At 32.8% G+C, this 25034-nt stretch overlaps 1 protein-coding gene across 3 annotated transcripts in view; it reads left to right on the top strand.

The window, feature by feature from the left end:
• The window catches only part of LOC111051621 (O-acyltransferase like protein-like), a 135740-nt gene extending 110943 nt beyond the window's left edge, over positions 1-24797 (top strand). For 2 of the 3 annotated variants that reach the window (XM_039433473.1, XM_039433474.1), the window contains 10 exons: positions 2467-2646; positions 3549-3642; positions 5451-5609; positions 8380-8545; positions 10109-10188; positions 12538-12633; positions 15860-15989; positions 17773-17947; positions 20538-20680; positions 24678-24790. In XM_039433473.1, coding sequence (XP_039289407.1) covers positions 2467-2646; positions 3549-3642; positions 5451-5609; positions 8380-8545; positions 10109-10188; positions 12538-12633; positions 15860-15989; positions 17773-17947; positions 20538-20680; positions 24678-24782 — 1328 coding nt within the window. In that variant the 3' untranslated portion in view covers positions 24783-24790. Of the gene's footprint in view, positions 1-2466; positions 2647-3548; positions 3643-5450; positions 5610-8379; positions 8546-10108; positions 10189-12537; positions 12634-15859; positions 15990-17772; positions 17948-20537; positions 20681-24677 lie in introns of all 3 variants that reach the window. The other variant, XM_039433476.1, reaches the window with a different exon arrangement.
• The last annotated feature ends 237 nt before the right edge of the window (positions 24798-25034 follow it).

The raw sequence follows: 25034 nt of genomic DNA, 5'->3' as shown, positions 1-25034 counted from the left end.
TATCATAGTCTTCTTGTATCCCAGGTGATTGGCAATCATGCAAGAATTGATAAATAATTCATTGATATAATTGATATAATTCATTGTTTTTATTGTTTATCTGTCCACTTAATAATTGATAATTCATTGCATTTTTTATTGTTCAACTGTCCACTTCTTCTTATACCCCAGGTAATATTGACGATAATGAATCAGTTATTGTAGGTCTACCTATTGTTCATATTAATTAATTTATTGACTATTCACAGCAGTATTTTTTAAGAAGATTCATTCCTTAGATAGGTATAGTATATCTAGAATAAATTATCGGGATCTTACTTTTCTTTGGACTCTTATAGGTACATAAAGCTACTGGCAAACATTGATTATTCAATTTTTAATTGTATTGTTTGTAATCTATACTATAATACCATAGAGTGACAATACACCCAAGGAATGTTTGAGGAGTTTATCTCGAAGCACATTTCTGAATTGTTCATCTTATATAGTATAGTATTATCATAGAGAAACAATAGCTTAAGTAGATATACCATGGTATAGGGAGTTTATGTCGTAACTTTTACTGTTATCTCAAGCCGATAGTCCATGTAATTGACAGTAATCGGCATAAGATAACATTAAAAGTTACGACATAAATTCCCTATACCATGGGATATCTACTTAAGCTATTGTTTCTCTATGATAATACTATACTATATAATATGAACAATTCAAAAATGTGCTTCGAGATAAACTCCTCAAACTTCCACTCTATTCCTTGGGTGAAGAGGAGATCACTCGTTTTATTTGTCTCTTTGACATGCCATCTCGATAGTTTGTGTGAATTTTATGAACGTTTATGTTTCAATTCCTATGAAGAAATCTATCCATTGTAAAGACTGGTCAAGGATTGAATGAAAATTGAATTGAATTGAATTAATAAAGGAAAGAACTGGCTTATACACTCATGGGATAGAAAAATTAGCCTATGTTCCACGCATCATCATGTCTGAACTACTGGTCTGATTAATTTGAAATTTTGCATATAGATTCTTAACTAACCGAGGATGGTTATAGCTCTATTTTCTATTCTAAGTCTTTAATTCTTTTCAGACTTATTATCAAGTTCTTTTAATTGATCTACAATAATTATTGAGGATGAAAATTTTACATGAAATTATTTTCATCAGTACAACCTCAGCTACAATAAATTATATTTCTCAATCAGTTCATACTATAGATTTAATTGATAATTTTTCGTTTGTTTACTGCCACCAAAGGCAACAAAATATCACTTCATGATAAAATTATGAAGCTTTTATAATATATTATGATAATGTAAATATGAATAAAAATAGAAATCCAAGTACCCTTTTTAAAATTGTTTAGTCACAAACATGTTTCGGCTATATGATGCCATTATCAAGTCATGAAAATAAAACTTTGTTAGTTGTGACTAAACAATTTTGAAAAGAGTACTTAGATTTTCTATTCTTATTTATATTATTTGTCAGTAGCCATAAAAAAAGACTATATGATACTGAGGTATTCAAATCAATGTTAGCAATATCACATCTCAGCATTCCTTCTCATTTACTATCTCATCTTGCCTATTCCATCTTCTTTCTATTGATTTACCGATTTTTTGCAATAACTCACAATATAAGTTATGTTTCATTGATTGAATTAATTTTTCTTGAACCGTTGGTGAGTAGGTTCTGTGCAAATTATGTGAATATGCAAATTCTAATATGAACTATAACTTAATTATCACCATTCTATCGTTTATATTGTACTAATTAGCAGTTTCAGTATTTTTACTATAAGTTATTTATCCAATTTAGTTTACTACAGTAGCATATTCTTATCTTTTTTCAAGTTTTTTCTTGTATTTTTATTCTGTCAAATGAATATATCGTCCATTCATACATCCTAGCAATTGAATAAAAATACTATAAGATGTCTAACCACAGGTTTACAAAAATGTAAGAAGAATTTATTAGAATTCAGGCAACTTCTAGGTTTTTTATTCAGTATAGCCTAAAAACTACCATAATATCACCTTCACAGCTTCTCAGAAAATTCTATCAATTTACAGCTTTTTTCCTTTTGAAGCAACACATCTATTCATTACATCATAATTTGTGGACTACATGTAATTTGAAATAATGATAAATCAAAGATATGGAAACTATTTTTGATATTGACTATCATATCAAGATAAATTTCAGCCTATTAATTTACTGATTTTTTCCAATATTTGCAGCGAAACGAACGATCAATCAATCTACAATTTCTATCGATTTCTATCAATTTACAGCTTTTTTATTTTGAAGAAACACATCTATTCATTTCACCATAGTTCGTGGACTACATGGTATTTAAAAAAATGATAAATTGAGAATATGAGAACATTTTTTTATATTGAGTATCATATCAAGATGAATTTCAGCCTTTTAATTAACTGATTTTTTTCAATATTTGCAGCGAAACGAACGAAAACGGAGGAACTTCTGCTGTGTTTCTCATGTCTGTCGAACAGTCGCAAGATCCTCCACTGTGGAGCCGCGCCCAAGGACTCCCTCACCTGCGTTCATGGGCTGCGATTCCTCAGTCTTGCCTGGGTCATCATGGTCCACACCTATCTACAGGTTTTCGCTATAGCTGGTCAGTTTGGATAGATAATTATTCTTAAACAAAAATCCAAATTAAATACTGTAAATCACCCCGAAGACTTCTGCTACTGCAAATATTGACAACAGGGTTGACAGCTAGATGGAAATTCGACAGCTAGATTGAAAACTTAAAAATAGTTCAACAGCTAGTTTCGACCCTAACTTGAGTCAATTTCAAGTTGAAATGCGAGTAGCCCCTGCGTGTGAAGTATTTTCATTCATTATTGTATTCTCCTTCGTGGAAGCATCTTGTCTTTAAATAATACTATAATGAAATTGTAATTCATATTTGAAAATTGTAATTTATATTTGATTCTCTCAATAAAAAGATATTACTCGGTCTTCAGCTATTGATATGGTAGATTATTATATAAATATATAGAATGACTAAAATCGACTATAATAGACTATAGACTATAGACTATAGACTATAGACTATAGACTATAGACTATAGACTATGGTATTGACTATTAAATAAATAAAGACTATAAATATAAACTATAAATATAGACTATAAGACTATAAATATAGACTATTAATAAATTGAGTTATTAAATAAATATATAGATTGACAATGGTGTAACAACCGAAACCGGTCTTTCTAACTATCAATAAAACTATGGTTTTTGACTACCTGTATTTCTCTGTATTTTTTTTTAATATGAATTATTATTATCACAATATCAAATTCTCAACTACACAAAAGATACCGGTACAGTAGATTGGTATTTTTGAAAGCTATTCTCAGATAATGCCAAAATAGGTGTGAGACAACTACCTAACAAAAATATATACAAATGGAACGCAGTAATCAGTTGTACCGTAGGATCTTTGAAAGGAGCACAATTGAAATTTTTGAAAAGTGTGTTGATATTTTCTTTTGTGATTTGCAGAGAACAAGACGCTGAGGACATTGACAGAGCGCAACTTTATGTTCCAAACAGTCAGCAACGCGACTTTCTCAGTCGACACTTTCTTCTTCATAAGGTCATTATTCTCTGCTTCATTTATGTGCAAATCTACATTGTCATCCACTCCCACTTGTTTTCTTGGTGACCTTGTTTACATTTATTTCTGCTTCGACATATATTCATATAGGCTACAGTATTGTTAATTTTTCTTGTTTGTTATCAGTCTAGATTTATTCCTTTCCTCCTTCATGACTGATACTCATCTGATGTAGCTATTGTGGAAAATATTTTGAAATACAGAGGGAAATTAGAGACTGAGAATGGAGTATTTATGATTCCTGCATGGAAGTTCAAATATTATTATTATTAAACGAAAATTCAAATTAAATGCTGTAAATCACCCCGAAGACTTCTGCTACTGCAAATATTGACAAAATGGTAAAACAGCTAGATGGAAATTCGATGAGTGCTACTATTCAAAAATTATTTGTCAGCCCGGGAACAAATAATCTCAATCCCGGAATAATAGCGCTCATCGAATTTCCATCTAGCTGTTTACCCTGTTGTCAATATTTGCAGTAGCAGAAGTCTTCGGGGTGAATTACAGCTTTTAATTTGGATTTTCGTTTAATAATACCTAATAATTAATTCAGTAACATTTGAATAATTGCAATATCTCAGTAATTTCCATCTGTAGAAGTTCAAATAGCTCACCCCTTCATTAATCAATAGATTGATATGCGATTTCAATTATTATGTAGTTCTCTTATAAAATAGTTTGATATGAGGTCCCGTACTATTTAGGGCCTACTGCATAAGTTTGATGTATTCCTTGATAGGATAGAGTATACTTCTATGTTGATAACTTTGAATTTATCATGTATTTTCTAATTTTCTCATGCATCACTTGACTACAGTGCTGTAGCCTATCTATAGTTTTTGATGGAATAAATCAATTTGGTCAATGTCTTTCTTAAATCAATAATTTATTATGATTCTATATTCCACTCTATGAAGTGCGTACCTATTTATTATAGGTAGTAACCTTCATAAATATTCTAATCTAATTCAAAACTGAAGCTCAGAAGAGTCCCTTATAGTCAAACTTATAACTCACAGAATGTGCTTTTCACAAAAAAAATTATCAAATGAATATTTATTTCCTTCTCAGAAATGAAACTGAAACCATTAAGCTCTATTATATTGAAAATAATATATTCTGTTATACGGTATTTACTTTATTAGATTAATTACTTTTATTTACTAGTTATTGTTCAACATCCTGAGTCTCGCCAAGAGAGGGAAGTTCATAGAACAGGTAATGAACAGCACAAAATATTTTACGTTGAAGAATGAATAAATACTAGTAGTTCTGTGAACAGTAAACCTCACGCAGTATTCTCATCCACAAGTACCTGATTAAAACTATAGACCTTATGGAAATACAGCAATAGACTGGCTTCTCCACACATCTGTGTAATCACTTGTCAGCTGATTTATGATGAATAATTCTATAGTCTGATTTTTACTCTAATATTTGCGTATGAAGGAGGCTCCTTTTTCCTTTTATATTATCCTTGAAATGCAAAATTTCTAAAAACCTTGTATATACGTCGACGCGCAAATAAAAAAGGAACATACCTGTCAAATTTCATGAAAATCTATTTCCGCGTTTCGCCGTAAATGCGCTACATATAAACATTTGAACATTAAGAGAAATGCCAAACCGTCGACTTGAATCTTAGACCTCACTTCGTACGGTCAATTATAGAATTTCAAAAACTTCTCATTACCCACCCACTAGCTAAAAACTCATGTAGCAATAAAAATATGTTTTTGTTATATATGAGATCCTGAACTTATCTATTTATTAATTTTTTTCAGTGGTTTACTGGTTACGTTCCTCTATTTCAAATCGTCGAATCGGACGTCCTCGTCAGGTGAGAGAGAGGGAGAGAGAGCTCGTCCCTCCCCGGAAGGGTTCCTCGCCTTCAAGATTGGTTTTCTCAAGTTCTGTAAACTTGTCGGGTACAGGTTCCTGAGGTAAGTGATGGATTAGTAGATTAGATTAGATTAGATTAGATTATAAATTAGATTAGAGTTCTTCATTTATTAATAAAAACTTGTAGTACCCTTTACTATTATAAACTTCAAAATATTTCAACTAGTTTTAAATTTTTCAATAATAAAGGGTACTACAAGTTTTTATATTGTTTTTATTAATTTACTAAAGTAGCCCATATAAGTGGAGTGTTTCTTCATTTATGTATGTTACAATGGTGGTTCGGAACCCACCTAAAACGGTAGGTCCATTCATCTCTCATTATCATCCGCCTCATTACCCACGCACAAGCCTAGAGCTCATGTGGGCATCACCCTCGGCAAAAAAATATTTTACTGTCTTAAGCCTATATACATTAATTTACTTTGGATTCACGATATCCATTTACTAAATGGAATTGATAAGGAATTCTAGAATCAATAGATATAACCAATTAATTTGCGATACTTAATTCATTACTATTCATTTCTTTATTCATCACTTCCCAGTTAATAATCCTTTTTTGTAGCGTTGTCAAAAATAATTTTCAAAAATATTAATTTAAATTCTTTCAATATCAATTAATCAACCTGTTCCCTTTTGTTCTCACTTTTACCGAAATTTATATTTCCTTTCCAAGACCAATTATTTGTTGGTAATAATTGAATTAATTAAATAATTCAATTAATTTTCTAGAAACACTGTATTATTTATCTGTCAACTCCTCTTTTCTTCATTCAATTACAATCGTTCTCTTCATGAACTGACATTTTTTAGTATTTCATTTCTATAGGATGTTAATGAATAATTACTGGAATAATTATTTTGTGCATGTAATTGTTACTTTGTATTTGTATTTCTATGGCTAGTCTGGGAAAAAATAGCTTGATTATTTATATTTATTTATTCAGTTACAGGACTGCAGTTTGTATTGAAACTAACACATCTTCAGTATTGTAGTTAGATTTATATAAAAGTGGAGTTGATAAAAATAATACAGTGTTTCCCAATTATTATTTAGGAAGATGAAATGGAAGAAATGTTGTCAGTTGCACAAAATTTTTCATCAACATCTCTTTCGTTTCATTTTTTATTCTATTTCGATTTCTATGGGGAACTTCTACAACATAGTGTAAAAATATCAAGTACCGTACGACAACGTTGATACATATACCGTATTCAATAAATGATTGTCAATATAGAATGATTTGAAAGTGAACAAATTCATTGATTGTTAAAATCTATGAATTTAGGGCTTCTTTTATAAAATATAATTATAGTACCACTTGAAATTAATAAAATAATATATTAAGAATACAAATTATAACAACTGGTTTCAGTATTCACATGAAACAGATGAAACCTGACGATGACACTGAAACAGTTTGTATTATTCTATTAATTTCAAGGGGTACTATAATTATATATTATAAATCATTGATTGTTATTTCTGCTATATTTCAGACAAGCAGGTACCTAACCCGTGATCCGCAAGAGGGTCTAATTAAAATCTAGACAAACTGAAAACTTGACCTACTGAAATCTTGAAGAATTTGAAATAGGCCTAGGTAACCATACTCTGCAAATCAAGAATCAATATGCAAAATTTCAAGTTAATCAGTTGAGTAGTTGAGACTTGATGATGCGTCATTCGTGAATTTCCTATCTCATACGTCTATAAGCCAACTCTATCCTTTTATTATATCACAGACTAGCTAGTCACCCGTGCTGCGCAAGGGTGTATTTTAAAATTTGACAAACTTAAAACTTGACCTACTGAATCTTGCATGTTTGTTTACATCGTCTCTCGGCTCCCATAATCGGCTATAGAATATCAACTTACTAAGAACTTACCAACTTTACCAATACGAAATTATATTTGATACTAGCAGTAGGTAACCTGTGCTCCGCATAGGTCTGATTAAAAACTTGACTGAAATCTTGAAGAATTTTAAATAGGCCTATAACCATCCTCGGTGAATCAAGAATCTATATATATATATATACAAAAATAAATACAAGTTGTTCAGTTAAGTAGTCTGTTCAGATGTGATGATGCGTCATTCATGAATTTCCTATCCCGTACGTGTATAAGCTAATTCAATTCAATTCAATTTTATTTTTCATGTTATGCATCGTATATAATACAATATTAACACAAGTCACAAAAATCACATCATAAATACATTACAAATGTTACTACAATGTTTATATAATATAGTCTAAATCATTGAAAAAATAAGTTAATATCACAGATGGAATTGAAGTTGGATGAACCAAAAAACAGTGGAATCAAAAGTCTCGAATTCTGAAAAGTTGCAGATAATAGAATTAAGTGGCATTATTAGTTTTTAATTAACCATAATTCAATTTATCACTCGTAATGGCTAAACAATGGTAAGCAAAGACAATAGTCGCATACATTCAAATTTTAACATTCATTTACAAAGTAAGACTAGATAAATTTTTAAAATTTATTGTGAAAATATAATATTTGAAAACTTATAAATAATATGTCAGTAATTCTTTTCTTTATTATATTAAAGAACCGTGCTTCGCAAGGGTCTAATTTAAAACTTGACAAACTGAAAACTTGACCTACTGAAATCTTAGAGAATTTGAAATAGGCTTATAACCATCCTCGGTAAATCAAGAATCTATATACACAAATACAAGTTAATCAGTTGAGTAGTTCAGGAGTGATGATGCGTCATTCGTGAATTTCCTATCCCGTGCGTATATGAGCTAATTCTTTTCTTTATTATATTATAGATTGACCCCGGCCTACATGTTTGTGCTATGCGTGGCTTCAATAGCGATGCGCTGGTTGAAATCGAATTCAGTGTTCGAGCCAGTCAGTCTGGATGACTCCAACTGTGACAAGTACTGGTGGAGAAATGCGCTCTACATTAACAGTCTCTTCCCCAGGAAAGACATGGTAAGAAAATATAAATAGAAAAAAATCTCTGTACCCTTTTAAATTATTTTGTCACAAAATGTTTCGGACATACATGTTTATATTTTTATTCATATTAGAAGTAGCTATGGGAATTTAATTTGTTGATTTCCTATGTTGCAATTGATTGAATGAAACTAGATGAATGTTGAGATATTTTGACCGAGCGAAGTGAGGTCTAAGATTCAAGTCGACGGTTTGGAATTTCTCTTAATGTTTAAATGTTTGTATGTTTATATGTTGCGCATTTACGGTGAAACGCGGTAATAGATTTTCATGAAATTTGACAGGTATGTTCCTTTTTTAATTGCGCGTCGACGTATATACAAGGTTTTTGAAAATTTTGCATTTCAAGGATAATATAAAAGGAAAAAGGAGCCTCCTTCATACGTCAATATTAGAGTAAAAATCAGACTATAGAATTATTCATCATAAATCAGCTGACAAGTGATTACACAGATGTATGGAGAAGCCAGTCTACTGCTGTATTTCCATAAGGTCTATAGTTCCAATCAGGTACTTGTGGATGAGAATACTGCGTGAGGTCTTCTGTTCACAGAAATACTAGTTAATGTTGGAATGACAAAATTGAACTCTGGATAAAATTTGAAATAAAAATGTTACAAGTGATAAACAAACTATGCCGGTTATAAACATCACAGGTGGCAATCATATGATTTGCCACATAGCCCTAAAGAAAAAAGTCAATAAAATGGTAAGACAATTATGAAATAAATAAATATTCAGTTTCCGGATGTATGAAACATGAGTATAAATCAGAGATTATCAGAAACTGACAATGGTGTAACAACCGAAACCGGTCTTTCTACTTTTAATAAAATCTGTGGTTTTTGACAGTTTCTTAGTTATCTAATTTAATTTAATGAGTACCTATAAATAAGTTAGAATCATGATAAGTTAAGAATCATGCTCCTGGTACTCACGTTGGAAGGGTGACCGCTTGAGCCAACTCCTCTGAATATGATTCATGAGTTGTAAAATCGCTATAACAGCATTTATTTTTCAATTAAATAGTTACAGATCAATAATAGTTATTTGTTCAACTAGTGCGCAAAGTGACAGTTTGCTGCACCGAAAGAAACGTTTACTGAGTGCAGCAGAGGAACTTTGCGCACGTATTTCACATTAAGTTTTTCCTACAGTTACCATTGAATATGAAAAGTGGGTAATTATAACGTGCACCACACTATACCACAGTTACCAACTTAATTAAGATTTTGCTGCACTGGTGCTCCATATAACCTACTAACTATTTTGCGTTGTCATGCTGCAAATCTGGAGTACGCAAAGTAATACTTTGCGCACTAGAGCGGAAAAGTGATTCTTTGCAGCCTGCAATCAGTGCAGAAATGGTCACTTTTCAAGGTATCTGTAGGAAAATAATTTTATTGATCTTTGGATCAAAGCTGTCTCCTCAGTCCCAGTGACTCGAATCCATGTGTTCAATAGTAGCTCTGAAATCATTGTGCTTATGAATGAATCAATCAATTAAGATTATTGTTCTGAGTGATTTTTGTGTTTCAGTGTATGCTGTGGAGTTGGTACATGTCGAATGATACTCAGTTCTATATTATTGGTATTGTCATTCTTCTAATATCTGCAAGGTAATATTTCCAATAATAATTTAATCAATCATCAATATTATTCTCATAATATCTTATTAATTATATTCCTCAACTCGTTTAAAATACTATTTATTTAGCGTATGGCAGTATACACAACACATTTATGATCACAAAATTCGAAAAAAAAAGAAAACAATAGAAAATTCATATATAAATCGAATGAAAATATCTTAGTCACTTTTGACCTGGAAATTAGAGGCATGCTTCCAGGGTATTTAAGTAGGCTATTGATGCTGGATTAGCCACCAGGAAATCTTCATGTGCACCTGTGTATGCTGATCTGGGACATTCCTCCACTATGTGTCTCACAGTCTGGACTGCTCCACACTCACAGAAAGGGGAGTCAGCCTTCCCCCACTTATGCATCAGATAGGCACATCTACCATGATGAGTTCGTACCCTATTCAATGCCGACCATGTTTTACGAGGCAAATCGAAGCCTGGTGGCCTTTTGGTTACAAATGGGATGTCAATGTTCTGCTTTGCTGACCACGCTTGTTGCCAGGCCTCAGTTATACGGAAACCTGAATCTAAGGCTGTAATTGCCGTCCTAACCGGTGGCTTACGAGATTGCAGACGTCTCTGATTGGCATCTTGTATATCCTCATGTATTGGCAGACTTCGATTTTCCTGTATCTTCTTGTACTCTCTAGTAAGGGCATTCATGCGTCGAAGATTTGGGGGTGGGATGTGACTCAACACCGGGAGCCATTCCACAGGGGTAGATTTTAGAACACCACCTATCATTCTCATTGAGTTATTTAGCTGAACATCAACCTATGAACATGAGAGCTATTCATCCAGACTGGAGCACAGTACTCAGCAGCTGAAAAGACAAGGCTTAGGGCTGTAGAGCGTAATGTAGATGCTGAAGCTCCCCATGATGTTCCGCAAAGTTTTTGCATAATATTGTTTCGGGTTTTTAGTTTTTCTGCTGTCTTTGTTAGGTGCTCTTTGAATGAAAGTGTCCTATCAAGTATCACGCCCAATATTTTGGAGCCTTATTGTGTTTAAGGCTTCTATTCTCGAATTGAATTCTTAGCTCTCTGTTAGCTTCTCTATTGTTCAGGTGGAAGCATGCAACTTCTGTTTTACTGGCATTTGGTTGGAGACGCCATCTTCGAAAGTACCTACCCATCTCTCTCAAGTCATCTGTAAGAATTTCCTCTGACTCTTCAAATGATTTACACTGTGTCGATAATACCCAGTCATCAGCATAGCCATGTTTTCTAGTCAAGGTTTCTGGCATGTCAGCAATATACAGACTGAACAAGAGAGGGGCAAGAACTGAGCCCTGAGGCAGACCATTCTTAAGTTTCCTTTGTGAGCTTATATCAGATCCAATGATGACTTTGAAAGTTCTATCACTCAGCATATTATTCACAAGACGAGCTGTTATTTTACACTTGATCACTTTTAGGAGCTTATAGATCATACCTTCTCTCCAAACAGTGTCATAAGCTGCTGATAGATCGATAAAGGCAGCAGATGTTTTCAATTTCTTCTGGAAACCAGCTTCAATGCATGTTGTAAGTGATAGAACTTGATCAACACAGCTCCTGTTTGGTCTGAACCCAGCCTGCTCAACAGGTATGATTTCAAATATTTTCTGGCATACTCTATTATAGATTAGCCTCTCCAGTAGTTTATACACCACCGACAGTAATGCAATTGGTCTATAGTTTTTTGCTGAGTTTGCTGGTTTTCCTGGTTTCAAAATTGCTATAATCTTTGACTGCCTCAGCTCTTTGGGTACATTGCCAGTTTGCATAACATCAGTGAAGAATTTAGCCAGCCATACCTTTGCATATTTTCCACATTTAACTAGAAATTCTGGGTTTACACTATCAAATCATGGTGCTTTTCCAGAAGCTACATGCTTGAGAGCTGATGCGATTTCTTCTGGGGTGAAAGGTAGACTGAATTCACTCTCTGTTGCCTGTCTCTTAAGTTGGCTCAGCTCATGTTTTATTTTGGTCGAGTGTTCTCTGTCCACTTGTGCTCTGGATGTTTCCACTATGTGAGATGCTATTGAGTTTGCAGTATTTGAGTTTAAAATACTTAAAACTTCTAATGGGATATACAGTATAATATAGTATATTGTTCACTATCTATCAATTTATTTTCAGCATATTACATTGTATTTATAAAGTTATTATATTTTCTGTTTTAATTTGAAAGCTATGTTTGTCACTATTACAATCATCTCATTGGTTTGTTGAAACTTACTATCCTCCTAATTTAATTTTCTATGGTTTTTCTCAATATTTCCAGTTTGTTTTATTCTATTTCCATCCTTACATAATATTAATTTTTTTATGTTTTCAGACACTTGAAAGTAGCTTCAGGTCTTCTAGTCGTTTTCCTAGTGAGTTCCTGTGTCACAACTGCCTTAGTTGCAGTACGCTACGACTATATAGTCAAGTAAGTATGTGGGAACTCATAATTCTACCAGTCAAATGTGAATTAATGTTAATAGTCTAATTAGTATTAAATAAAAAGAATAAAAAATTGTCGAAAGCCACAGATTTTTGTTTTGTTAACAAATTAAATCTGCGGTTCTTGACAATTTCTTAGTCTTCTTATTCAATATGAATAATTACCACAATATCAACTTCTCAACTACACAAAAAGTCTAATTAGTGTTGGATTAGCTAGCTTGCTGCATGCTATAGGTACTGTAGCTTCTATCTAGCCTGTTTATAAGATCAACTGCAATGAATTTGATTGATTAATTTTTCAATAGAATGAAAATTCAATACATGTCAACTGCTACCAAGTTCTCTGAACCAAATTCAATTTTTTGAATTTTTCAATTCGAATATAAGTATACTAGCTCTGCAAGTAGATTTTCCACAATTTAACTAGAAAATGACCTACGGTCAAAACTAGTCGTTGAAATATTTCAAAGTTCTTAATAATAAAGGGTACTACAAGATTTTATATTGTTTTTATTAAGTATAACTCTGTTTTCAGGGGTTTTGTAGAGCTGTATACCATCATGAAACTCATTAAACAACATAATATTGTCCTCTTGTCTACACGATTGTTCTCTTGTTGAATCATGCCTAATCGTGCATAATATCACACTCATTATATTATTACATTGATAAACGGATGGTGATAGTTCTGTATCTTTTTACATATTTTATGAAAAACACAACAAATCATTCAATCTAATGACACAAACTATCAAAACAAATGTACTTAATCACTTTACAAAGGTGATAGTTCTGTATCTTCTTTCATATTTCATGAAAAACACAATGAATTATTTAATCTAATCAAAACATATTTACTTCAATTTTCATTTCTTGAAAGACAATAATCATAATAATTCTAATGTGAATCAAAAGAGTCTAGACTGATTTAATGATGAAATAATGATTTCATTTATCAGAAAAATTCATAATACAATATTTTTGTAATAATACAATACACAAAATAATAACAATTGACAATTAATATTAATGAATCCTCCTGATTAAATTACACATATATGCAAAGCTTCAAAGCTTGACCGCATATACTCTTATTTAAAATTAGGTACTTTTTATAATCTTGAAAATTTATTCAAACTAATCGTGTAACTAATAGTTATCTACTTCAATCGTTTTATTAATATAAACATATAGTTCGCATAGCACTATAGCCAAGTTGTTCCATGAGTAAAGCAAGACAATTTTTTGTCGAAATAATAATGTAGGTTTAGAAAAATATTTCAGAGTTAAACCAGTAGTTGTGAATAAAATGTATGAGCCAGTCGTGAGTTGAGTTTAGAAAGTCTTAAAATTATAAGTATAATTATACTTGGGTAGGCCTAATTATACAGTAGCCTACCCTATCTACTAGTTAGGTATCACACTTGTCATGCTGGTAATGATCTTGTAATTATTTTTCAATATTGTAATGAATATTCAATGCTTTTCAAACTTGAAGTTTCGTTTACACCAAAGTTATTAACAAAATGTTAATAGGTTAATCATTATAGATTCTATTAGATTGAACCATAGAGAAACAATAGCATAAGTAGATATCCCATGGTATAGGGCGTTTATGTCGCAACTTTTACTGTTATCTGAAGCTGATAATTTATGTAATTCTTCCCGTGAAGCTTTGTGACACTGGTAGTCTCTCATATTGTGCCGTTCAAACACTCTCACCCCAACAAAACAGTAAAAATTGACAATAATCAACAGTAATCGGCTTGAGATAACAGAAAAAGTTGCGACATAAACGCCCTATACCATGGGATATCTACTTATGCTATTGTTTCTCTATGATTGAACATAATATAGCTTATCATACAAATGATGCACATATATGTGTTTGTCAAGTTCCGTACAATCTAATAGAATCCTATAAGTATTAAATTATTAACATTTTGTTAATAACTTTAGTGTAAACCCACCTTAAGGAATCTGTCATATAATTTATGATAATATAAACTATTTTAATGACCAAATTTAGGAAGAGAAGAAGTTTGGGCTGGCGCCTGTTTCTCTTTCCAAGCCTGTTGTTTTTTCCCAATCATATATTTATATGATTTTTACTTTATTCCTTGCCCTATTACCATAGGTAAGGAAAGTATTGCTTTCCGAAAAAAATTAAGGTACCCCAATTTCTGAATTTCTATACGTTTCAAGGTCCCCTGAGTCCAAAAAACTGGTTTTTGAGGATTGGTCTGTATGTGTGTGTGTGTGTGAGTGTATGAGTGTATGTGCGTCTGTGTACACGATATCTCATCTCCCAATTAACGGAATGACTTGAAATTTGGAAGTTAAGGTCCTTTCACTATAAGGATTCGACAGGAACAATTTCGATCAAATGCAATTCAAGATGGCGGCTAAAATGGCGAAAATGTTGTCAAAAACAGGGTTTTTCGTGATTTTCTCGGAAACGGCTCCAACGATTTTGATCAAATTCATACCTAAAATAGTCATCGATAAGCTCTATCAATTGCCACAAGTTCCATATCTGTAAAAATTTCAGGAGCTCCGCCCCATCAATGCAGATAGATTCCCAATTATCAGGCTTCAGATACAATTGAAACAAAAAAAATCAAGTGGAGTAGATTGAGCATGAAAATCTCTACAATCAATGTTCAGTAACATTTTCACCTAAAATTGAAAATAAGCTTTAAATTCGAGAAAATGTGAATATTCAATTGCAAATTATTGTTGATTCTATTAAATCATTCACTATGAAGAGATAGCAGACCTCATGTGTGTCTCCAGCGTTATTGCCCTGTCACGAGCTGGCTTAAATCTTTGAATAGTAGACTTGAGATGCGCGTCAGGTGATCAATTTTCATAACGGCAAGGAAAGTTGTGTGAGTGCGCCACACCAGAGTTTTAATAATTGTAGCCTATCCACAAATAAATTAATACATAAATATTGTAGCTTAGGACCGAATTCACAAAAACGAAAACTTGGTTTGAGCGCCAGTTTATTCATTCACAAGACCATTCAAAATCATCTGAGTTAGAACAATTTGCCTCTGAATCCTAGTGTTTGTTTCTGGTGAATTTGGGGCTTAAAGTGTTTGATCGTATTCATAAATAATAATAAATATGTTACCGTAATAGTTTTTTAATGGTTTTTGCTGGTTTGAATGAGCAAATGATCGATCTTTTAATTTCTTTTTCAGGATAGAAGAACCATTCGCGTTATTCGATGAGCTGTACGACAAGCCTTGGACGCGACTGGGTCCCTACCTGGTGGGAATGTTTGCCGGATGGTTCCTCTTCAAGACCAATGCGAGGATTCGTATATCACTGGCAAGATAAACCTTCATTATTCGCTACAAAAAAATAGTTCAATTCATCATCACTCGCTCACGATTAGTTCAATTTAATCATCAACCAACCCCGTTGTTTTTTATTGGATAAATGTTCTGATATTTAACAATTAATACTGATGAAACCATAAATGATTGTATTCTGACTGCATTGCACTGCAACTTGTAGGCCTATACTGCAGTGAAGATGGTTTTCAACTTGTATGTAGGCCTACTGTTGTGAAAGATGGTTTCATGAAAGTGTCAAATCAAATCTTTATTACTGGAAACATTAAACATAAATGTTATAACAACGACAGAACTCATAACTACTGTTCTGTGGTGAAAATATAAGGTAAAGTACGGTAATGAAAGTAGTAAAATTAGTAGTAGATCAACCAGTATAGTGTCAACCATTATTTATCAACTGCAATATGACGATGCATTTCTAGTTGATATTGTGGATCACTCAGGTCTATATAATAATGAGAATTCTTAGGCTATGTGCACACCAGTTAGACAAGACAAGACAAGACATGATCAGACACGTTTAGTCACAATACTTCACATTGTTTGTTTATGTCGCAACTCACACTGGTTAGTCATTGCAATTAGACATGTCTTCGCATAAGCAATTATGTGAAGTATTGTGACTGATCATGTCTTGTCTTGTCTTGACTAACCGGTGTACGCTCAGTCTAAAAGAAACAAACTCTGGTTGTAACACTATAATGATTAATCTCTGGTAATCCTAAATCTCATTACCATACTTACTCTTATCACAGTGGAATAAAAATTAATACTCTTCATATTGTAAAAAACTCATACTGAATTTGTTGAATATGGATTGATATTGTGAACTTTTTCATAATATTTCCAATAATAATTTGATATTTAATATTATTAATATAAGGCTGGGCGTACACCGATTAGTCAAGACAAGACTAGTCACGTTTAGTCACGTTTTGTCACAATACTTCTTATAGTTGGCATGTTTATTTGCAATGTCTAAGGCTAGGCGCACACCAGTTAGTCAAGACAAGACAAAACATGTTCAGTCTATGTAAAGTATTGTGACTAAGCGTGTCTGAGGCGAAACTCGGAAATATTAGGCCAGGCGCACATCAGTTGGTCAAGACAAGACAAGACAGGATCATACACGTTTAGTCACAATACTTCACATAGCTGCTTATGACGCAACTCACACTGATTAGTCATTGCAATTAGACATGTCTCCATAAGCAACTATGTGAGTATTGTGACTAAACGTGTCTAAGGGGAACCTCGGAAATACTAGGCCAGGCAAACACCAGTTGGTCAAGACAAGACAGGATCAGACACGTTCAGTCTCAGTACTTCACATAGTTGCTTAATATGTCTAATTGCAATGACTAATCAGTGTGAGTTGCGTCACAAGCAACAATGTGTAGTATTGTGACTAAACTTGTCTGATCATGTCTTGTCTTGTCTTGACTAACTGGTGTGAGCCTGGCCTAGTATTTCCAAGTTTCGCCTCAGACACGTTTAGTTGCTCATGAAGACATGTCTAATTGCAATGACTAATCAGTGTGAGTTGCGTCATAAGCAGCTATGTGAAGTATTGTGACTAAACGTGTCTGATCATGTCTTGTCTTGTCTTGACTAACTGGTGTTCGCCTGGCCTGATATTTCCATAATAATTTCCAATTATTGGGAACAAAGTTTTGTCCCATTGTACTGTCTATTTGACTCTCAACTTTTTCTGTATCTACTCTAACATGTTGTCTATCTTTGTCAATCACCAGTTCACGACACTCTCTGGTTGGCTACTGTCTTTGCTAACGCTGACAGGATTGGTCTACGGAGTGCTGGGTTCGAGAATGGGCGTGGCTTCGTCGGCACTCTACATAGCTCTCGGACACACCGCGTGGGGAGCTGCGCTCGCCTGGATTGTCATCGCCTGCTGTTGCGGCTACGGAGGTCAGTAGAATTGTGCCTTTGGCATGTTTCTTATCATTAAAGAATGGAGAGAATCAAAGGAGAGGGTTCTTGTTCTCCTGTTTTCTTCTTCTTCTCCTGTCGTCTTCTTCTTCTTCTTCTTCTTCTTCTTCTTCATCATCATCTTCTTCTTCTTTCTTCTTCTTCTTCATCATCATCTTCTTCTTCTTTTTCTTCTTCTTCTTCTCTTTTTCTTCTTCTTCTTCTTCTTCTTCAATATTATACTTACCTATCGATATAACCTATCTATACTTATCATGTATAAATTTAGGCTCGATAATAATTTAATAACAATAATTCATCATTGAATGAAAAAGACTAAGAAATTGTCAAAAAACCACAGATTTATTGATACTTAGAAAGACCGGTTTCGGTTATTACACCATTGTCAATCTCTGATAAACTGTAGAGAACTGTGATAAACTCTGATCGTTGTAATGTGTCTATCTCTGATAGACAATGTTGTAATAACCGAAACTGGTCTTTCTAAGTATCAATAAATCTGTGGTTTTTTGACAATGTCTTAGTCTTTTTCATTCAATATGAATAATTACCACAATATCAACTTCTCAACTACACAAAAAGTGAAATAATTCATCATCTTCTATCAATTGTAGGCCTATTTGTGATATTCATCTGATCTTGTTAACTCGATCTGTCCCATTCCTTGATACGCATTGATGACATAAAGTAAAGTATACTTGAAATACTATTTCACAAATGGCCTATAATTTCAATAAATATATTCTGATCTCTGCTGATACTCATCAGTTCCACCAAGCTCAGTGAGATATGGACATGACCAAATGCTCAAATCAGCTACGGTTTACAATCGAGTGCACTGAAAACATATTATTTATAAGACGGTAGTTACTATTGATAAAGTTATTTCAATGCACAATTTTGAAGCGTACCCAGCTTGGCCATGTTCAAATGTCTTGACCGAGCTTGGCGAAACTGAACATAAGTGTTTTTAAGGTTCAATGGTTGTTTAATAAGGTTCTCTAAGTTTTTTTAAAGTTGTTTAAATATTGATCCATCATTGGGTGGATATTTTGAGTATTTCATTCAATAACATCTAGTAACTAAGAAATGAGTAAAAGAATTGTTTTTTCTGTAGTTGAGAAGTTGATATTGTGGTGATTATTCATATTGAATGAAAAAGACTAAGAAATTGTCAAAAACCACAAATTTATTGTTACTTAGAAAGACCGGTTTCGGTCTATTACACCATTGTCAATCTATGATAAACTGTAGAGAACTGTAATAAACTCTGATCTGTAATGTGTCTATCTCTGATTGACAATGGTGTAATTACCGAAACCGGTATTTCTAAGTAGGTATCAATAAATCTGTGGTTTTTTTGACAATTTCTTAGTATTTTTCATTCAATATGAATAATTACCACAATATAAACTTCTCAACTACACAAAAAAAATGTATTACTCATTTCTTAGTTACTAGATATTATTGAATGAAATGCTCAAAATATCCACCCAATGATGGAGCAATATTAAACAACTTTAAAAAAAACTTAAAGAACCTTATTAAACAACCATTGAACCTTAAAAACACTCATGTTCAGTTCGGTTATTACACCATTGTTAATCTCTGATAAACTCCATTACATTACTCCATTACTCTGATATACACCATATTGTTTATCAGAGATTGACAATGGTGTAATAACCGAAACCGGTCTATCTAAGTATCAATAGATCTGTGGTTTTTGACAATTTCTTAGTCTTTTTCATTCAATAATAAAATTGTATATTTCTTTTAAATATAACGTCTATACATTTGTATTGAAACTGAGTTCCTGTTTTATAAATTATTTATCAAAAACTAGGCAGGATGACTAAAAAAATAATCCTTTAGTAACCTTAAGCTGCGTTTACACAAAAGTTATTAACAAAAAGTTAATAACTTAATCCTCATAGATTCTATTAGATTGAACATAACTTATCATACACATGATGAACATCTGTGTTTATCTAGTTCCATTCAATCTCTAATAGAACATTTTGTTAATAACTTCATCGTTATAGATTCTATCAAAGACCTTAAAGAGATATAGATCCACAATGCCTATGCCTTCCCAATGATAGCTCTTACTTGAAATTGAAGGCCGCCATTGGGATATTTTAGCACTTAAGATATTATATAAATATATTTGTAATACTATAGATCATAAAGGCATTGGTGGCATTGGTATGTAAAAATCTTATGGGTTGCCCCCTCAATGGCGGATTTCAATTCCAAGTACGACACTAGCGCTGCATGTGAGTCTATGCATCTTTAAGGTCTTTGGATTCTATTAGAGATTGAATATAATAGCTTATCATTAACATGATGTGCCTATGCATTTGTCAAGTTTCGTTAGAATAGAATCTATAAGGACGGAAAAATAAACATTTTGTTAATAACTTTGATGTAAACACAGCTTTAAAGTAGTTCCAATTCAGTCAGCTGATGGTTTAAACTAGAATTTTCTTTAACTTTTTTTAGAGAAGGTTTGAACCTTGATCTTAATAATTAATTTTATTATAATTATTTTAATGTGTGTGTCCAGGTTTCGTGAACTCATTGCTGTCATGTCGGTTGTTACACCCTCTGTCTCGACTGACATACTGCGCCTACCTCATCCACCCAGTCATCATGGTGCTGACAAGCTTCCAGATGGACGGACCTCTGCATCTGCACAACGGACTTGTGGTAGGTAGCACCGCTTGCCATCTAACCAATACTGACAGTAATATGTGAATCCCACCACAGAAATACAGTGAGATTCACATTAAACTGTCATTTATGCTCATGGATAAGATATTAGCGGCTCCCATGCAACCAATACTGACTGATTGTTGTAAAACTCAGATTGTGGGATTAACTTCATAATGACAGTATCTCTTAGCTATAACACGAACAGTTTCTCATTCAACTAATACTGACTCTTTCAATTGAATCTCATCACAGGACTCAGTGGCGTCATTTCGCCGAGCTGCTGGGGGGGGCAAAAACCAAGAGGTATGAGGAAGGGGAAGGAATACGCCCAAAGGATAGAGGATCCTGGGTTTTCCCCATAATTCGAAGATGTTATTATATGCTTCATTTTCTCCAGTTTTATACAAATGTGGTTGAAGTATCAATACAAGCATATAGGCCTACATTATTAGTTGATCATGAAGTATTTTATTAGAAATATAGGCCTACAGAGAGGCCCTAAAGTAGGAATACACACTGAAACAGATTTCTTAAAAATCATGGAAAAAGATACATTTTTCTTTTACAATGACAATTTCAACAATTTCATTGAGGATCATATTCTAATTTTAGAAAATAACTTTCAGTTGGAAAGCTAAAGAAACATTAAGCTGTTCCCATAATTCTCACCAACCCTGTACATACATTATTGTTTGTCTGATTGTGCCCTTTCTTTTGCTTCCACTGTGACATCTTGCAACTTTTTAATTCTCACGTTGAAATTTATGCAATAACTCCCTTATTGTGCCCTCATCAATAATTGTACCCATTCTACATTTAGGCTTCAACTATACCACAGAGAAAAATATATTCTTTATTACTCCGTACCCATACTTTCAAGGCAATTTTGCTACATTCTTGATCCTGTTGAAGGAATTATACTACTGATGTTTAAAAAAAGTATTAAATCAGTATGAGATTCTAAGGATTCGTGTAGATAGACCCGCATTTTCATTATTCATCTGATCCTTGGGGGAAGGCCTAGGCCCCCCTGCCCCCCCCTCTAAATGGCGCCACTGACAGGGCTTGATTCAAATTCACATAAAACTGTCAGTTCTTAGCTTATGAAGAACACATCAAGTTGAGGAGCTTGTGAGCGTATTCCTGGTGCTTTGTGTGATAGATTTGCTTTTCAAATTATTTGTAAATTATATCACATCTAATATTTTTATAAACAGGCTTTCAATAATATTCTAAACTATAGTGAGGTCCACATTATAATGGCAGTGATTAGAATGGTATTGTTATCCTTGTCTATCATTTCAACAAAGAAATTTTATTCCAAGATGCAGACTTGAAAAGTCTAAATCGAGCTACCCTGTGATAGGCTACAAATTCCATAACTTGCTACCAGCTCAAGTCAGATCCTTACCAATTAAACGTTTTCTCCAATTACTTAGATCCTGGTTGATTGTGAATCCATTTTATTCAGGAAAGGAATTCATTACTGCTGATCACAACACCCTAGTCAATTTAATATTATGTTATTTTATGTCTATTAATACCCAAGTAGAGGAGACCACTAAATTATCTGATCTAATTGTAAATTTGCTTCAACTGATCTGTTTTATTTATTATTGTTTATTGTATTTGTTGTACCTGCGCAATTTATTGTATGTTTCTTCAATGTAAATTGTGACTTGGCTATATGTAACTTAAATGTTCAACTGGCCCAATAAAAACTTGAAACTTGAAAGCGGATTGCGCTATAGTGCGGTCCACGTTATAATGACAGTATTTGATCAACTTTAGTTTTGCTATCCTTGTCTATCATTCGACAAAGCCGGTGGTACTATCCTCTTCTAGGTCTACAACGATGCCAGTTATGCTCTTGAAAGTGTAGAAATATCATTAATTAATGAAGAGAATCGGCATCGCTATTCTTCTATCTTTATCCACTGCCATTATAACGTAGACCTCACTATATATCTTTCTCGCTTTGCTCTGTTGCCAGATCGTCTTTCAACAATGTAGAATTAATGATTAATTAACAAAATATTTCATCTTTATTATGAAAATTCATCATGAGATTATTGAAAAATAAATAATTTCTTGCTAATTGATTATTTTAGACGAGAATGAACAGTTAATATTACATCAATAAAACTGTATCAGCTACCGTCTATAGAAGGCATTGGCAAGTCAGAGGATCAGCAACGTTTTTCTCCTATCTTTCTCCACTGCCATTATAACGTGGACCTCACTATAGGTATATGTTTTCTACGTATGTTAGGGCTATAGTGAGGTCCACTTTATAGTGGCAGTGGATAAAGATAGAAGTATAGCGATGCCGATTCTCCGCATTAATTAATTATATTTCTACACTGTCAAAAACATACTTGGCATCGTTGTGGACCTGGAAAAGGATAGTACCACCGGCTTTGTCAAATGATAGACAAGGATAGCAAAACCAAAGTTATTCTTTATTCATTTATACAATAAATAAGTACATTATCAAAATGATAGGGAGAGGAAAAATAAGGTAATCTTGTGCTATTCCTCTCCCAAATTTAGATAACACATTATAGTCCGAATTATCAAATCTAGATGCTTCAAATCTAAACATAGAATAAATATTTCACATTATTATAACTTAAGGAAATATTCACATATCAAAAATATAATTTTGAAGAATTACCGAAAAACAAACTTAATTCTTCTTAGTTGATCAAACTGTCATTATAACGTGGACCTTACTATAGAATTTAATTTCTTTATTCTTGCTCTTATTCTTATTCTAGGCTATATTACTTTAATTATTGATTTTATACAGTTCTATAAAGCTTTAAAAATGGTGCTGTTCTGTATTGAGTCTTGCCTTCAAGGCTCAAGACTTTGAGAGTAAAGACATTCTAGACAAAATGAGACATATTTTATCTAGTTTCTCAGCAAGATTGAAACTATTTCTTATTACCTCAATACCAGTTTTTATGTTGAAATATTATTCTAAAAGCTAAGATATTTTATTGTTTTCTCTCTATCTTAAACAATATAGTATAAATTAGAATTATTGGAACCGTTTTGGGCGTAAGTTAGCCTGTGGTACTTTTCTGTAAGTTGTATAGTTCTAAATGATTGAATAAATAAAATATCTTCCCATTTTTATCTATTTCTCTATCTTGTGTTAATGGGAAGGATATTTTTCTATAAGTTATTCTTTACAGCGAGTCGACAATTATTTGTTGAAACACCGCTGATTTATGTAGTTACATCCCAGTATTATAATATAATTATCCAAATTGCTTTCAATCTTCATTCTCATTGATTAATTTTTCATACTTTGTAAAATTCGTTGAATAATATTACCTAGTAATAAAGACATTTACTCTTCAATGTTGGGAAGTACACCCGGTTCCAATAATTTCTATTGCTGTTGACATAATCTGTTAATCTATTTGATCAACAGTTACCTGAGAAGTTGACGAGACAATCTGGCGAACCGTTACTCAATTTCAAGCAAATCACAAGTTGGGCGTCTCACGATTTTCCATCTTCGTTGAAAGCTATTATCATGTTTTATTTTAAAATTATAGACGGAGAGCATCTGGTGATAAGGTGGATTCGCCCTTGACTTTTGCATTTACAACTTGCCAAAATAGTAGAGGGAATTTATTCATTTGAAGACATTTAATGTAAATTAGTGTATAACAGTGTATTTCAGATATAAGTCTTCTTTCTTCAGGGGTACTTTTATTATAAATATCAATATAAATCTCAGTACCCTTTTAAATGATTTTGTCACATGTTTCGGACATTGATGTATTTTCAAGTCTTGAAAATAATTCAAAAGGGTACTGAGATTTATATTTATATTTTTATTTATACAGATATAAGTTATTGTAACATAGGCCACATTAATAAAATACTCTAATCTTATCTAGTCCAGTTCATTCTCTATGTTCAGATACAAGCTACGATTTTAATTATGGTTTTAATTTCTCTCTCTTTCCAGTTCATTCTCTACTTCGGCAACTTGGTGGCTGCTTTTCTTCTGTCCTTTTTCATCTCCATCACCTACGAGGCACCAATTGTTCGTCTGCTCAAAGTACTGCTCTAAAGAAGAGAGAAAAATTATGAAGAAAATGAGAGAAACAAAGAAGGGATGGCGATTGGGAAAAAGAGGAAAAACAGACGAAATAAACCAGCAGCGGTCTCTCTCTCTCTTTTTGCTCAAGTTTTTTGTATTTTAGGTATTTATTGTGATAATGCAAGGGTCACCAATGTTTAGTGCTATTTCAATATTGTGTATTTTTGAGAAAGACATTTTGAAATGGCCGATGAGAGTGTTGTTATATTATTATTGACTTAT

The sequence above is a fragment of the Nilaparvata lugens genome, chromosome 7 (assembly GCF_014356525.2).
Source record: "Nilaparvata lugens isolate BPH chromosome 7, ASM1435652v1, whole genome shotgun sequence".
Lineage (NCBI taxonomy): Eukaryota > Metazoa > Arthropoda > Insecta > Hemiptera > Delphacidae > Nilaparvata > Nilaparvata lugens.
This window is presented reverse-complemented; position numbering and strand designations above follow the sequence as displayed.